At 41.9% G+C, this 17579-nt stretch overlaps 1 protein-coding gene and 1 long non-coding RNA gene across 7 annotated transcripts in view; one reads left to right on the forward strand and one right to left on the reverse strand.

The window, feature by feature from the left end:
- Positions 1 to 10097, forward strand: part of gria1a (glutamate receptor, ionotropic, AMPA 1a) — a 64502-nt gene extending 54405 nt beyond the window's left edge. Inside the window, exons 14-16 of one of the 6 annotated variants that reach the window (XR_004658269.1) lie at positions 1834 to 1948; positions 7570 to 7943; positions 9616 to 9743. Coding sequence is in view for 4 of the 6 variants with exons in the window: in XM_034883844.1 (XP_034739735.1) it covers positions 2724 to 2838; positions 7570 to 7704; positions 9616 to 9783 (418 nt within the window). In the remaining 2 variants the exon portion in view is untranslated. Of the gene's footprint in view, positions 1 to 1833; positions 1949 to 2723; positions 2839 to 7569; positions 7944 to 9615 lie in introns of all 6 variants that reach the window. The other 5 variants (XM_034883846.1, XM_034883844.1, XM_034883845.1 and 2 more) reach the window with 5 other exon arrangements.
- On the reverse strand, positions 1161 to 10342 carry LOC117951879. Its single transcript, XR_004658271.1, has 3 exons — positions 10236 to 10342; positions 8911 to 8914; positions 1161 to 1172 (listed from the first exon to the last, which is right to left on the reverse strand). It is a non-coding gene; the product is annotated as an uncharacterized LOC117951879 (long non-coding RNA).
- Between the last annotated feature and the right edge of the window lie 7237 nt (positions 10343 to 17579).

The following is a 17579-nucleotide window of genomic DNA, read 5'->3' on the forward strand; positions in this document are numbered from 1 at the left end:
ATGTACAGATAAAGCCCTTACAAACAACACAAATATTAAATGTTAAAACGGCAAAAAGTGCAGAAAATGTTCTTTAAGAAAACTATATCACGTTCATTTTTGGTTACATTAGCTAACTGGAATTACACTGTCAACACAGAAAAAGCATATTCAAATGCATTTATTGGGCTTTAAGTGGAGAGAAAGCTACAAAAAGTAATGCACTGGAATTTGTATGTATACTACATCTTTATGTGGGTATTCAGCACAATGACTGCTGATGTATAAAAGGGTGGAGCGCATAGTAGGGAGGATATGTGTGTCATAAAACAGGGCTCTGTAGCCAGCTCACAGTAACTTTTTCTCAGCTAAATTTAACTGTAAAGACCGCTCAGCTTAACTAGGATGGGACTGGTCGACACTTGCTGTAATTTTGTAGCGTATCATAAAAATTGCATACGTTTCTGTACAATATGATATGAACCCCTTCATGAGAATGTGTTTACTCTTGACACAACAAAATGTGATACATTTAATGTGATACTTCTGTGATGTGATCTGCTAATGGAGGTCAGTATCAGAACTGATTCCAATCTGACAGATCTGAGCATCCCTCCTGGGTATATGAAAATATTAATACATTCTCATACACATATTGCACTGCAGGCCTAATTGAAAGTAGCACTTTGAAAATCAGGATACTAAAATGACATAACTCTTCATTTTACAGGATGTACTGACAGCCTGTCTTCAAACTACACACCGTGAAATGTTATTCTCCCTTCTTCATTTCTTCCATGTATGATGTCCAGTCACCCCCATGCCTGCCTGACTGTTTACCCCATTCCACCTTACATAGACTACAGTAGCCTCCCTAACATCTGCTTGCCTCCAACCAGCTGACAAAATCTAACCAATGACCTGCAGGTCTCCATGTCCATACACTTTTGACTTCTTTCTTTCTGTCAGCGTCTACTGGGCTGAGAAAGAATTCAGAGGTTTTACCAGCTCCGAGGATACCTGTGTCCACTACAGCTATTTTGTGTACTCAGGGTTGCAAATAAAGACTCCTCTGCATCTGCTAGTGAGAAAGCAAAATACGTTTTGGCTGACACTGATTTGAATGAAAAGACAATCTGGAAAAAAAAGCTGTAATCTTCACTATGCAAATTCGGATTGCAGAACGTGCCTTTCTGTGATTTGTGGATGTGGAGAGTTTTTGTCCGCGGCCAGTCTGCTATAGAAAATACACACAGTCACCAGAGAGAGAGAGCAAGTCTGGGGGAGATGCTTTGGATGACCTGGTTCACATAGATGCACGGTCAGGACTCCGTCTGTAGTTGGTCACACAGTTTCCTTTCAGCCTGTTTTACAAAGAGACTTGTTGTGGAACTGAACATTGAAAGCCTCTCTCTACATTTATCTTTGCTGATAGTTCTCAGTTAATCAACAACAGGCTGCCATTCACTATGATGCTGTTATTGGTTGAATATTGATAGGTTAGTTATCATAGTAATCTGCATGCTGGTGCCACTGAAAGGAAATTACCATCTGTAGACAGACTTCTGCATCTAAGGCATCTCCATTTATAGGTCTGCTCTGCCTCTTTCTGAGGCCCCTGCTTGGTAAAACCTGACTCTACTACTGTATGGGCGCTCAGCATTTCAGCCCATTGCAGATACACAACTAACATGTGCATCTAAAGCCAGCACTCCTGCTTCATATCAGTAGTTATATGCAGGAGTTTCTAACAAAAGTCAATGTTGTCATAATCACCACCACCATGCGACCAATCTCTTTATATCTGTCCCATTGAATCTCTCCTAATGGCTATCATTCTATATTATTTTCAAGAAACCCAGTAAACCTGGCAGTGTTAAAACTGAACGAGCAGGGCCTCTTGGACAAATTGAAAAACAAGTGGTGGTACGACAAGGGAGAGTGCGGCAGCGGGGGCGGGGACTCCAAGGTCAGAGCCAGTTTGATAAACCCTGCGGGTAACCCGCCACCACTGGGAGTGGGGGGTTGTGGGGAGGGGTAACCGGCAGGCCCACGCTGCACTGCCACTCTAGCAACACTTAATCTCTCTGTGGTGTAGCAAAGGGCAAAGGAAAAATGCCAGGGGGGGTGTGATTATTTGGCCTGCAGTAGCTGAATTTGAGAACCACAGAGGGGGAAATGTGTCTCTCCTGCTTAAACAAAAGGAACATCAATGATTTAAAACTGATCAGTGTGTAGTAATTAAATGAATTGAAACCAGCTGCATCCCTGGTGCATAATTATGTTTTAAGAGCCCAAGCATTTCATTTTGCTGGGCTTTGGAATTTGGTCAGTTTTAGTTAGCTTTGGCCAGTTACACCTTTACTTCCAACAAGGACAACTGAGACCTCCGTGTTGCATAAGTGAGGGTAAGCAGTGTGCCGGTTACCCAAAGTGATATAGTAATACACATCTACTGCCCCAGGGAGCAAGCCAACCAAGCTAGATGGAGTATTAACGCATATCACTTTGACTCATGTTTCTACTTATGTTTATTCTGTCTATATATACATATATATATATATTTATACATACATATGTATGCGTGTATGTGTGTGAGGTGTGGTGTGTGTGTGTGTTTGTGTGTGAACAAGCAAGTTCAAGCATTAACGTGTTTATGTATTTGCTGCTCTGTGTCTTTGAATTAATAACATAAAATAACATGGTATAATATGTTATTTATGTTATTTCCTTATGGTTGGAAGAATCCCAGTAAACCTAGCGGTGTTGAAACTCAATGAGCAAGCCATCTTAGACAAACTGAAAAACAAATGGTGGTACGATAAAGGGGAGTGTGGCAGCAAGGACTCCGGAAGAAAGGTTAGTCTCCAACCCAAAACCTGTCACCTCACCGCACCTCCCAGCACAATCCTGCCCTGATCCTAGACCAGCTCCTAAGTCCAGCCTTCAGCCTCACTGCGCAATACTCCCCATGTGGTTCTAGACATGCTACTGTAATGGCCCAAAAATAAGATAATCTCCCATTTTGTTTTAGGATAAAATACTTTTTAATCATCTGAAACACTGAATGTGACAATGTAGGCATACACTGTGTTTAATATCACATTTTAAATATAGATGTTAGACTTTTTCTTCTTTGCCAATGTTATGAAAAATACAATGAAATACAGTGTGGACTGAATTGATTTATTAAATAAAAATAATGTAGAATCAAAGCATTAATCTACAAAAAAATATTTATATTAAATTACTTGGCTTCAGCTTTAGTCAATACAATTATGGTTTTAATTGCAGTTGTCAAATTGAATCAAAACAACTGCTACTGTTATTGCTACAATTTCTCCTACTGCTGAGAATGAATACTGAGCCTGTTAATGCCATCAGTCAGCATGTTGTTTCTGGGAAGGAGGTTGTTAAATGATGTTGAATTCCTACTGTTACCTTAACACAAGGCAGCAGAAAACATATAGGTTAAAGAGAGCCTAGAACTTTGGCTGGACAGCAGCCACTGTGGCCAGGGCCAATTCAAATACCTTTTTAAATGAAAGAGCGTCACAGCAGTAGAAATAGAGCAGCATCATAACCATCAGTAATAACTGTTACGCAATAATATATATCTGGGATTAACATTAGCCATTGAAAGCTAAAAACAAATTATCTTATATTTGGGCCAGTACTCTGGTGGTACTCTTGTGTCTATTTTTTGAGTTTGTGTTTGTGTCAGAGATTTAATGTTCATTACCAGTGTTTACATATATAGTGTGTGGTGGATTAGTTAGAATGTGTTACGGTGGTTTTTAATATATATATATATATATATATATATATATATATATATATATATATATATATATATATATATATATATATATATATATATATATATATATATATATATATATATAGTGACTACAGTTACCATCTTAGTGGAATAAATCCTCTTAAAATAGATTTTCAAACCCCAAACACAGAGACACACACACCCACAGATTAAGTTTGATGATAACCTTGAGATTGTATTTTAGATTGAATATGAATCACTCTGAAAGCAATTTGCAATTCCTTCCCAAGGAGAAATAATAAGAAAAGGAAAGACCGAAGGACGTGAGGGAGACAGATGATAGCATTAGGCCATTGGACTTTATTGAACCCTTCAAACACGTTGAGCCGTAACCATTGCATCCTGGCCCTTATAATAACCCTGCCCCAACTCTCCCCGGAGAGAGGGCATGTGTGGATGCCAACCCTGTCAGTCTGCTGGTTCAACCCTCACCAACCGACACCAAAAGTCTGCCACCATGCTTGCATGCATTCGTAGTTTATTTCCCCCTTTCAGAAAACCCTTCCCAGATGCGTGAATGTGTTTGTCAGCTGGCCTTCTGATCCTGTCACTACAGCACAAGTGTAGCCAAGAATAGGCTTCTCCCTTCCCCTTGCTTATCTTTAAACCTTTAGTGCAGGAGTGTCAAACCATGTGCCAGGGGAAAACATTACAAATAAACTGGGAATATTTTTGACTTATACAATATATTATATGTAATATCTTAAGAGAAAGAGTCTTCACGGGGAGTTCCATTTAAAGAGAGATTTAGTAATACACTGGTCTGTCAGGAAGATCTTTGCAGTACAGTCGCATAAGTCTATATTTAAGTGTGATTCACTGTGAAGTTTAAAATCCCTCCAAGGTAAATATTTATGTGTTTGGGAACATAACTTGACTTAAAATTAATAAATAATTGGGTTTTGGAAAATGTGCTGACTTACTTTCATGCAGAAAGTTAGTTGAGAAGATTGACTCCACTCCCATATCTGTATGCTACCTATGTAGTAAGTGCCAGCAGCTACAGCTATCTTAGCTTAGCATGAAGCCTTAAAACTGGAAAACTGTCCCAAGGTAAGCCATTCTGCTTACAGCACCGCTAAAGCCCACTCATTAACATATATAGCTCGTTTATTAAATGAAAAACCAAAGTGTTAACTAGCTGTTAGCTGTTTCCGTGGTTCCCGTCTGCTAGCCTGGGCTAACCGGCTGCAGGGATGACAGGGTGCTGTCGCTCTTCTCATTTAGCTCTCAGCTAGGAGCGAATAAGATATACTTTAAATAGTTGAGCGGGACCTGAATGTACGATGCTTTTTTATTTGCAGCCATTTTCTCATCTGCTTGAAAAACACCTAAGCTCTCAAAAACAACTCTAACTCATTTCTTTTAAACAGTTATTAGCAGTGTGAAGGGAAAAAACACTTCATTAGTAGCAAACTGCCATATTTCCTCCATAGCACATGGTTTGACACACATGGCCTGGCATGAAAAAGTATTTACATTAGACTACATAATGCTACTAAATGACAGGGTGTATGGAGATAATAGTTGGTTTACCATAGTTAATAATGGAGTAATTGCATTCAAATGCAAATTTGCCCTTTGGTTTAAAAACTTAAAATGTATTTATTTGAGTAGAGTAACTAAAAGGCGTAACCATCCCGGCAGAACTATAGATTCCGAGGTGGCATTCATGTCCTCAAGTGACACAGAGGTATTCCCCAAACAGATTGATATGAAACCTCATCCTCGTTAGACCCCACTGTTCAATGAGAGCCCTTTAGCTTCACTGATTTAAGTCTTAGTGATTCATTTCATTACAGACTATAAATAGGCATAAATGAGAGATGACAACGACCTATTACATGGAGCAATGTCAAACTAAAGACTGTTTGTGCTGTTGCTGCATGAATGCATGTGTTGTGGGGTGTTAACGCAATTAACCTCTACCTTTCCCCTTACAAAATGTCCTTTTGAGAAAACAGTCATGTGTATGAATATTTTGACTTTTAATTAATTAGGCATTGTTTAAAATGTTAAGAACGGTCTAAATAAGTCACACAAAATCTAGATCAGTATCTATTTTCATTATCTTGGGCCTGTCTCACAAAGCCAGTAGTAGTAGTAGTAGTAGAAGTAGTAGTAGTAGTCAGGCTTTTAAATATGTCTCAAAAATATGACTGACATTTTTGTATGCCAAGTAGCCTGGAACAGGGAAATAAATAGTTTAGACTTTTTCCTCTTGTAAAGAAAAGAAATGACAGGATGAATAATTATAAGACAAAAACCAGAACATTAAAATGTTTGATTAATGTTGCTTATGTCGATGTGGAGGCGAGCACTGCAGGAGTTTGATTTGGTAATTTTAGAAAGACTTTTAAAAGGTTTGGGACTGAAATTTATCTTGAATAAATCCCATTTTCAGCATGCCGACATGTGGTCTTTTTTTTAATTAAAAAGGCTGATTGCTGCTTGTTATGAGGACGCAGTCAGAATACTCCATAGAGTAGTATTTCTATTCTATTCTATAGTCTCTGTTCCTGCAGTGAGGGAACATGAATCTTCACTTAACCTAAAAGAACTTCATCAATGAATGGCTTTTTCTACTCCCCACTGTACTTACTCTTCTGGTTGTATAGCCACAGACAAGGCTGTACATCCTAAATATATTTCTGATAGAACAAATGCTCTCAGTAGCAATACCACTCCTTATAGCAGTTTGTGTAGTGTGTGTAGGGATGTTACAGCTTTAGCAAATTTTGTAAAACTGGAAAGCCAGAGTTAGATCAACCTGCTATCCTGCTAATATATTTAATATTCATATTTAATTATATTATTATCTATGATATTATTAATTAATATTTTATACTTAATTTGTGAGACAGGCCTCCAAAGTGTGCTTTTTTGTAATATTCTGTTTTTTTGTGGTGTAATGTGTGTGTCTTTAACTATACATGTTATTGTAATTGTCTGTACTTTGTCTGTGTGTGTGTGTGTGCGTGTGTAAGAGAGTGTATGGGTTTAAGTGTGTATATGTATATGTGTCACTTTGCTGTAATACATGAGTCCTTGTACTCGTGATTCCTGTTTGTGAAACTAATGTGAATCCGTGATTATGTCTACTTGCACATAATGATCCATTTTTTGCCCATATTCAGAATGAGGCCGTATAATGACTAAACTGTTTACATGGCAAATGAAAATAAATATTCCACTAATATTCCTGTTTACATGCAGAGAGCCTCTCCTTCCTTCTACCACCTTCTTACAAACATCGGCGTTGGGATTCACTAGCCTGCCAACAGCCACATGTTTCGTAGTGTTTCGCTCTCCACCAGAGAGGAGGGCTTTTCTTTTCCATGCACACTGTTAGCTAGTTGGTTTGTGTACAACAAGCGATGCTGTAAACTGTCACACACTGCAGTACAAACCCTGATTAAGACGCATATTCCCAATGCGTTGTTTACACGTCCAAAAAATAGTTGAATAATACCGGCATTTCCAGTATGTCTTAATTGGAAAATGCTACATTTCAGAAAAAGTTCGTAGTCGGAAAACCCAAACATACCCAATATGCTGTTTACATGACTCATGACTCCAATTGAGAATATTGTCATATTTGGAATAATTTTACTGTGCATGTAAACATACTCAGTGTGTCTGTCTTCAGTGTTGGTCCGGTGTTGTGTGTAAAGCTGTAGTGTCTGTTGGTTTGTCACTATCGCTGCTCACCACTCGGCTCTGCCCCCCACTTCCCTCCCTCCGTCCAGGACAAGACGAGCGCTCTGAGTCTCAGCAATGTGGCGGGGGTCTTCTACATCCTGATCGGGGGCCTAGGCCTGGCCATGCTGGTGGCACTGGTGGAGTTCTGCTACAAGTCCCGGACCGAGTCGCAGCGAATGAAGGTGTCCACGGCGCGAGCCGCTGCTGCCTCAGCCGCTCAGGCCTTTCACTGCTCAGCCTTAGACAGTGGTGCTAGCGCCCCCTACACTGAGCTGCAGAGCTACGGCCTGTACGCCAACAACACTGTTAAGATATAAGGGCAGAGCACAGCCACGGGGTAGGAAACGCTGTGATTCAATGATAATGATGATGATGATGACATCCGCCTCCTCACCCCCCCGCCCATCTAACCGTGATCACAGTAGGGCCTCTCACGGCTTCCACCGCAGTGCAAACGCTCTCCTGTACCGCTCTCTCCCTCTGCCGCTACCTCGCTCAGTCTTTACGCCCCTGATCTCCTGCAGTGTTGTTGAATCACTTGATTTTAAAAATTGCCATTATGCCTGTTTCCTCCTGATCTAAAGTTGACATCTTCATCCCAGAACAAAACGGGAACAAAACAACCAGCATTTTTCCTGTTAGTGTTGCAGGGTTTTAAGCATATATTGTAGCATCTTAAAATTGGACCCTTTACAATGTATTATATGAACTACAGTATGTTGATATACATTTGCCATTTATATCTCTCAGTTTTAATGATGTATGACATACAATCTAAACTCTGTAGTGAAAAACACATTACACATTTTTATTTCAGTTTACAAAAATGTTCCTTCCATTACTATACTCATTACAATAATCTCGTAGCACACATTCACAAATGAAACCAAAATCACTTTGCAGCACAGGTATAAAGGCAATTTGAATCACAGTGGTACATCTATCTACCTCTGTCGCTCTGAGCAAACCTCTTTCCTGCTCCTTCTTCTCTTTTCGCTGACTGTCTCGCAAACGCAGGGCCCATTGTGGTGAACATCCTTATATATGTATCCCATAAGGCAGGCCTGCTACGTGTTCCATCACTGCTTTACCTAGAACACTCTAACCCAAACTGCTGTATGCTCAGAAATCTGAAAGGAAGCACGTGTTGCTACTAATACTTCATTGGGAGATGTGAGGTTTTTTATCCGACAGCAGCAGTTGTAGCTGCTAGTCGTCTGCTTTGTGGATCAATTTGCAACAAACGACCTTTGATTCTGTCTCCCGACATCAAACCCCTCACCGATGTACTCTTTGTGTAAACAGCAACAACAAAAAACCAAGGCAGGGCCAAGAAAAGGAGTTATCTTCTACATGAATCTCTTATGTTTTAATCAGCCCACCAAGACGCACCTGATCAGTATGCTGATGAGATTGGCGAGCAGCCTGTTTCGTGCAGCGCTGCCTTTATGTGTTTGGCTCGACAGAAACTACAGCCCTGTTCCAATTAGAGGCTGTTGTAATTCTCCAATCCCCACGCAGCGCTCACTAGTTGCTCCAGATCTCACTCGCGCTGCCCAAATTAATCAGCTATAGTATTGGGGATGCAGGCAGACACCAAAGGGGCACACACACGCACACACGCACATAAGCAAAAACACACACATCACATATCAGTAGGTGGGCTTTCAAACCCAGTGGCTTGTATTCCGCTAGACTGGAGAGTAGAACTAATAAACCGATACGTGAAGCCTCGGCTCCCTTCTTCCCACCCACACTTTGCTCTGCTCCTCCTGTTACACATTAGGACATTGATGCACATGGGCCAGCACCATGGTACACCACCCGCTAACATCACTCAGGCCCACATAAAGAGGGGAAAAACTAGCACTGACTCCCAACAGCTCATTCTGCTCCTTCTTGGCGTGCCAGCACCAAATTCAGCTGCTTATGGAAATATATTCACGTGATAAAGACGGAGAAATGCATAACTTATCTTGATTTTTCTGAAGCTAAAAGACCTTTAAAAGTCTATAATTTTGTGTTCTGCTTGCTCTTCTCGGTTATAATCTGGCATGTAGACTAACTGGAATCCCTTTGTTTGTTTCGGGCAGCAGTCCATCAACGACGCCATGCGCTGCTCCACCCTGACCAGGATGAGTGGCAACGGGAGCGGCGGAGAGAACGGACGAATCCTCACCCACGACTTCCCCAAGACCGTTCAGACGCTGCCCTGTATGAGCCACACCGCCAGCATGGGACTAGGTGCCTCCGGCATGTGATCATCACGTGACTGTGCTGGCGGCGAGGAACAGGCAGGGTGGGGCAGAAGAAGAGTACAAGACTCTAATGGCTCAATAATCATGGCTGTCTGGTCTGGCCCATCTGTCCTTCTGGCTGTCAACACGCCCAACTTAAACAAGACTTACCTACTGCCAAAATGCACTCTTGAACCACTCCTTTCAAACTACAACATTTTTTTAAATAAGTGGATGTTTGAAAAAGAGATATGGAAAAAAAGAAGGGAAATGTGCTGCAATAAAGAAGCCGTCAACAGGCATGTTTTTGGATTTTTTACGATGTTCATTTGTGTGGGAAAAAGAACTTTATTCTTCAGTGTGACGCCTGCGCTGTGCCATTTCGATGGAGCTGTTGACGTTAGTCTGCGTGTGCAATATCTCCACCTCCACTGCTGACCTGAACTACCTAGATGCTCTCTGATTGGCTGATGGACTGACGTGGCAGAGGGGAACGAACACTTGTGACTGCTACAATGATTTGATATTGTTATGGGACATTCCCGCTCTCTTTCACTCTCACATTTACACGCCATTTTGGAAGGACAATGTGCTGTGTGTAGCATAGCCATTTTTTATGAAATAGGATATGGTTTACACTGCTGTAATAGCGCAAAAGTAATTTGATTTCAGTTGACCAGGTTACAACAAACATGCTGCTACACCTCATTTAACACATCATGCCTTGTCTTTTTGCCATAATGACATATGCCATACCATAATTCTCACAAATACCCACAGATACATCATACACTTGATGCTCCAGACCGAGTTTTACTATCGAGTGATCTTTGACCTGAGAAAGGTTCGAGTGTTCACTGACACACTGACACATCCCTCCTGTGGCTCTGTACAGTACTGAGTGACCTTACACTGTATTCTACTGGTGTGTTACTGTTACACTCATAGCATATCCATTGTTTTACTAGTGAGACTATTTCCAGCACACATTGAGGGACAAATATTGATATAATATTGTGTACCTTCAGCAGTATTCAGTTGTAGTGAAACGGCCAGCGCGGCTATTCACTCTTAATTTATTGAAATGCCCTGCAGATCGTTCATGGCCTATAAAGGGGAGCTGGCCTACTCTTGCTGTTGCTAGCTGGCCCAGGAGAGACACTTGGTGTGAGAGTCAGATTCCCCGCCCAGCTCGGCTGAAGCGTTCTCCGTTCAGATCATGTAAGAAGCAGAAGTCAGAGGGGGGGGGGGGGCGTGTAGGCCTTGAGAAAATATTTCAACAAATTCTTCTAACAAAACACGACTATTGATGTGCTTTGCATTTCACGGCTCATTTTATCGGTTTGTGGTGGAATAATATTCCCATGAGTGACTGACCAACGTTGACAACAACAGGAAAAATATGGATCATGCTGTGATTTAAAACGAAAGAACAGCAAAAGAATAAAGCTGGTGGGATTACATATTATTTATATATATATATATATATATATATATATATATTCTTGTCAAAAAATTCCATGAAAAAACGTGAAAGCATTGTGCTGTTGCATTGAGGATTTTTTAATTATTTAAATTATTTATTATTAAAGAATCTTTCTAAAACAACATGGCACTGTAGTTTTAGCAAATGTTACTCAAACAGGAGTAAGTTGTGCATTTGTTGGAGACTATTTTCCGCAGCGGATGAATACATATTTCATGTGCTAGTGACTTTACTTGGCGGCCTGACGGTGAATAAACTACAGTGCCCATGAGCCAGTGAAGGTAACTCTGAGCCAGTGCAGCACTGTGGCTCTTTCCCACGTTTTCAGAATAGTAAAGGATCATGTTACAATATATCAGACTTTGACAAGCAAGTCTTGTTCTGTAACCTTATCCTTCAAAATGCATCCCAGCCACACATCATCATCATCAGCCTCTTCTCCTCTTACCTGTACCCTTCCTCTCTCCACCACTGCAGAATACAACCATTTCCAGTACCTGGATGATCAGAGATAATGTAGAATAGAGGAAATCTTTAGCAAAAGAAGCACGACGAGGGGAAAATAACATAATTGCAGCAATTCATCACAAGTGCTGAAAGGCACTGAACATCGTCATCCTCCTACATTAGTCCAAAGGTGTCATCTTACCTGAAGGTTAACTGAAAGGTCGTTGCTTGAATTGGGATTTCCACGTCTGCAGGAAGCCAGAGGTCAGCTTTAGATGGCGTACCGCCCACTCCAGCTCACCTCTGGTTTCCCAGCAGGCCGAGCGCCTGTACAATGGCAGCCCCACCCCCTGCTTCCACAGCTGCCCGTGTATTAGTTTTCTTCTCGTCTGAGTTCCTGCTGTATGGCTTCTCTATTTCTCTACAAGCGAGACCACTGGGCAGTCAGAGTTTACTGAAATCATACATATCTCCACCTATTATGTATATAAAAGGCTTTCCTCGTCCCCCAGTGAAGATGTTTGTTCTCCTCCCAAACATGCCTCAGTGTACTGACTTAGTTCCCTACCGCGTGAGTACTTTTCCTTTCTTCTCTCATCTACGTGTCTTCTTTTGCTGATGTTGTATTAATTAGAACACGGCACAGCACTCTCCAGTGGAGCTTTACCTTCAGAGAGATGTTTTATACAGTATGCCATAACAGATTTATAGAAAACTAAAATGTCTAAAAAGACACTCAGTGTTTGTGTTATAAAGAAGATATGGGGTGCTGGGAAAGTGTTATACACTTTGAAGAGTATAAAAAATAAAACACACACACACACTGATGTTGCATAATCTGTAGACGCTAATGTTGTTTGAAGCCAGTTTGGAGTTGATTTCATTTTGTAATTTCAAAAATGAATTCCTGTTGGTGTTTTTGAAGTGCTTGAAATTTAACACCATTTGAATATTTTTTTGTCTCTTTCCTTTTTCACACTATTTTACTTCTGCAATCTAATCACCAGAGTTTAGACACCAGAAACATCACTCTGGTTTTTTAAACAAGGACGAGGGTGTTACTCAGTTTTAAAATAAATACGATGGTCAAGAAATGGGTTCGCAGTTCAAAAAAGAAAAAGAATACAACTACTAGAAATACGACTTTTGAGAATTAAACCTTTTTTTCTAACCAAAGTGTCCTGGATGGAAGTCATCATGCTTTTGTAACTGAATAAAGGAATAAACTATGTATATTTGTTCCATTTTATTTCCTTGACTCCGAAGAGGATGTGACTTCAGATATTAGAGGTGAAGAAGACAGCGCTGCCTGAGTCAGAGAGGCGGGGGGGGGGAACAAGCTGCTCGTGAACAAGCTGCCAATAAACCATCTTATGTGGACTCAATGGTCCTCATCGGGGTCGTGCAGGTTAGGGAGAACAGGCAAAATTCAATCGAGGAACAAAAGATATGCTTTGCACCCGTATGTTTACGTCATTTTTATGTTTAAAAGCAGCAGCAAGCAGTACTAGACCTGCATAGTCACTGTGACAGGAAGAAGAAAACTAGAGGCTATTTTCATGTTTCTGCCTTTTCTTCTTTATCTGATAGCATGGAGACATGTATGGAACAAATGCGTGGGGAGAGAGAGAGAGAGAGAGAGAGAGAGAGAGAGAGGGTACTGACATGCAGCTAAGGGCCTCGCTGGGTTAAAGTCGCCCCGCGTTGTGTTTTTAGGCATCGTGTTTCAGCGTCTGTCCCATTCTCGTGAACAGCATTCAAATTGATTAGATTTTGTTTTTTTGGTTTAATTCGCTAATTACAACATTAACACTAATGTCTCATAGTATAAAATGAAAACGTTACGACATTTTGTATCCATAAGGTCAAAGGTGAACTTCCCGGTAACAGAATCATCAAAAACCCCATGGATTGTAGCTGTTGGGGTAGTGGACCAATCACACATCGCTTTACTTGAAGAACGCTTGCAGTGGTTGGCTGTGAGCAAAACCATACAAACATTCATGTTTTCTGGATCTAGATACATAAAGGACCAAATGCAGTTTCAATACTACTTAGTAGTACATATTTTTATTTCTAAAGGTACCAAGAGCCACACCCTAAATGTCGGTGTCATGTACTCGGCCGGGACGCATTTGAAGTTTTTTATATTTGATTTGTGTAAACTGTCCACACACGAAGGAACTCTCGGAGTCTGTTCGAAGAGTCAGGAACAAAGAAAAGACCAACTACAATAAAAAGCTTTATACAAGCTAAGTAAATCAGATTAAAACTTACAAACTACGTATACAATAGAAGAAATTCTGAATACTGTAACTGGAGTATGAGTAAACCAGGAGCCTGTAAACATAGAGTAGAAGTAATAAATATATACAGGTTAGAAGTACTACCCTGGTAATGGGGTTGGGAAAACTATGGGAGATACTGCTTTGTCACGAGAAGACACTTGGGATAGATTATTATGCAAATGTGAAATATGTACAGCATTATTGCTTTCTGTCTAGACCCTGTCCCCATCAGTCCCCACAAGGAACACCCCCCCCCCCCCCCCCCCCCCATGCCGGGTAGAGGTGGGGCTTTTTGTTTGTTTGGTGTGTGATTTCCAGATTCAGTGTACCTATGTGCACGTTTCAAACATCGATGACGACAAGTCAAAGAAACATAACTACGTGTTTCCACCTGTTCATTAGTAAAGTAAAGCCGTGGTAGACGTATCCTTAGTGTACCTAAACGTCACCATGAAGCCATCTTCATTTGTTCAGGTATTAGTTTAGGTTCTTGCCATATAGATTCCATATATGGAAATTGTATTTCTGTGCATAAGGTGTGAAAGCAGACACACTATTCACTACTTGGAAGAAACATTTCATGCAACAGTCATTGTTCAGCCTGGAGGAAGGAATTCATTTCATGATGAATATGCAAATATAGAATTGTGCTATAGTGTTCTGTGGTGCTTATTGTGTATCTTATGTATTTGTGGGTGTTACATGGAGATAGGAGGCTGTCGTCCCATGTCCCGTCCCAGGATTCGTGGCCTCCACCCACGGAGAGGCCCCCCTCCTTCTCACTATGCCAGCCAAAGGCCGATACTCTATAATTAACGTCTCTCTCTTCCTCCTTCCAGCTAGCCGCTGCACCCGGATGTTTGTTCTCTCGCCCAGTGCTCAAGATTCCCGTCGACGACTTTAAACCAAAGCGTTTGGCTTTTCCAGCACCACATGAGACGTGACGTGACGTGTAGTGCTTTACTGACTTCCTGTTCGTGCTATAGGTAAAGGTTGTGATTGTAAATGTCCAGGAACACACTGGAGGAGCTAGCCCCTCAGGTGAAATGTATCTTGGGAGATGGGAATCATGTCACCAGGTTTTAAGTAATCAGTCCCTATCTAAAATTAAATCTGGATGCTTCACCTGTCCTGGATCATTTTGACAACCAGAAAATCACATTCTAAAATTACAATGATCTTACAGCTGGAAGATCATTCGTACTGATGATAGCAGATCTAGTACGAAGAGTGAAGAGAGAAGTGGGATGAGTCCGGAACAGTCCGGAGAGATCTTGTTTCAGCCTGGAGAGTCTTTAAGGGAATGCTGCTTAATGGTGTCCAGGTGAACGGTGGTCTAACTGTGTTGCAGTGTCTCCTCCTGGCATGTCAGCAATGTTTTTCTAAAAAGAGGAGGAAAGGAAATCAATAGTGGTGAAGATGCTGCTGCCAGCTCGTGTTGGGGGACAGAGTCGAGTCTCGCAGCCATCAGGGAGGAAGTGGTTGCTCCTCTTTACCACATCTTGAGTAAACTGCCTCAGTCCGGAGCAAGAGGGTATATTTACACATATCCTCTTAATTTTGAAATTAGAAATCACTTGGGATTCAACTGTCTCTCTTTCTGTCCTCTCTTGTCCCTGCTCCATGTTCCCTCCATGTGTGCTGCATACACCCACAAGCAGCTGCACATATTTCTGTGTGGGTGTTTTCTTCTGCACATGTACGTGAGCAACGACACAAAGACACAGACACAGACACGGGTGCACATAAGCCCAAACACACATTCTCTGCCCACATAGATGCTGCAAGACTGAGCTCAATGGCAGAGCACCTCTCGTCTCTCATCCGTCCAACCCTCAGGCCGTTTCTCTGGAGCTCCGAGTAGGATGAGGTCTGACGACAGCATCTAACGGAGCATTGGCAATACACAGAAATCGCCTCAGGACAGGCTTAGTGCTTGCTTGATTTCCAAACATACAGTAGATACTGGTACACAGTACACATACATGTATTCACAAACACAAACACAGACACCACGCTGTCTGGACACACTGTACGCTGGATGGAGACAGACACCACGCTGTCTGGACACACTGTACGGTGGATGGAGACAGACACCACGCTGTCTGGACACACTGTACGGTGGATGGAGACAGACGCTACGCTGTCTGGACACACTGTACGCTGGATGGAGACAGACACCACGCTGGCCTCGGCAGGCCACTTTAAATATTGCTTCAGCACTTCAGTGGTCAGTACACACGTCAAGGCTCACAGTTTGAAGCTTCACATTTTCCCATCAGCTGCTGATTTATGACTCGTAATGTGGTTCTAGTGCTCCGCAAATGAAAACGTATGAGGTTATTATGATTTATTATCCAGTTTGAGCTTTCTGGATCTCCCACGTCTCTGTGGTGTTGAGGGTCACCCAGGCCGACTGAGAAAGACAGCCAATCACAAGACAGAGCCTGTGTGTCTGATGCTCTCCAGATTAACTGTCCCTGTTTGAGACATGTGCTTCCTCATTGTTCGGGGAACAGGGAAGTTGCTCTGCTGCCAGACCTCCTGAAGTTAAGGGAAAGCTGGCACCCTGAACCCAAATTCTCTTCCTCTGTTTCCCATCAGTCTATCTCAGTGGACGGAGGTAGACGACGGCCTTGAGGGGAAGATGGATGGATGTAGTAAACGAGCGCTGGATACAGAAAGAAGGAGAGGGAGTGAGGGAGAGATGTATAGCAGCCCACATGGCTTCAGACAGAATGACAGATGAGGGGATTATGGGACAGGGTTTCTTTCCACAGTGATCAAAGTTATGGAGGCTCCCTGCACAACCCAGGTAGACTCCCAGCCAATCACTCTGGTGGACAGGGTCAGGATCCAAGCAGTAGGAAACACCCTCCATTTCAATGCAATATTTCACTCAATAGGCAAGAATTCCCTACTTAAATCTCTTCACTGCAAAGCAATGCTTCACTTGTCATTTCCCTTTCTGGAAAAGGAAGTTCTTTTTGACAAGAGGAGACATTTTTCATTCTGCCAGTCAGTGCATGGTCCTGGATTTGCTGGGAGCTGTGAGTGGGCAATCTTTTCTTTTAGTGGACTGTTTTCTTCTGTTCTCATTCTCAATGTCAGAGTTCACTTGAAAGACACTCACATTCCTATTTAAACATTCTTAACCCTAAATTGCACCCTTCTCCTTCATTACCCAGTGCAAATTTAGTAAGCACACAAATCAAATTGGCCAAGACTGTCACAGTACCCGAGACGTCTTACTGTAACAGCACATTCAGGCTTTATGCATTTCTCTGCTGCGGCACAACTCTCTGTTTGAGTGTCTAGGGCGAGCATGTGTATGTGCATGCATGCATGCATATACAGCCTGAGTGCATGTGCAGGTGTATATGCAGTAGTGTGTGAAGGTGTGATTGGGATTTCGGTAAATACGCAATGTGTAGTAACCCCTGAATAATGGATTCAGCCCCTGAAAGAGTAATCACTGAACCCTGAGCTCAGCCTATTGAAGTTTAATAACTTTCTGAATGTCAGAACACATGACAGCATGAAACCTAATCCCCTCTCCCTGTAGAGAGAGCCCCCCCCCCCCCCCCCCCCCCCCCCCC

This window comes from Etheostoma cragini, chromosome 10, assembly GCF_013103735.1.
Source record: "Etheostoma cragini isolate CJK2018 chromosome 10, CSU_Ecrag_1.0, whole genome shotgun sequence".
NCBI classification, from domain to species: Eukaryota; Metazoa; Chordata; class Actinopteri; order Perciformes; family Percidae; genus Etheostoma; species Etheostoma cragini.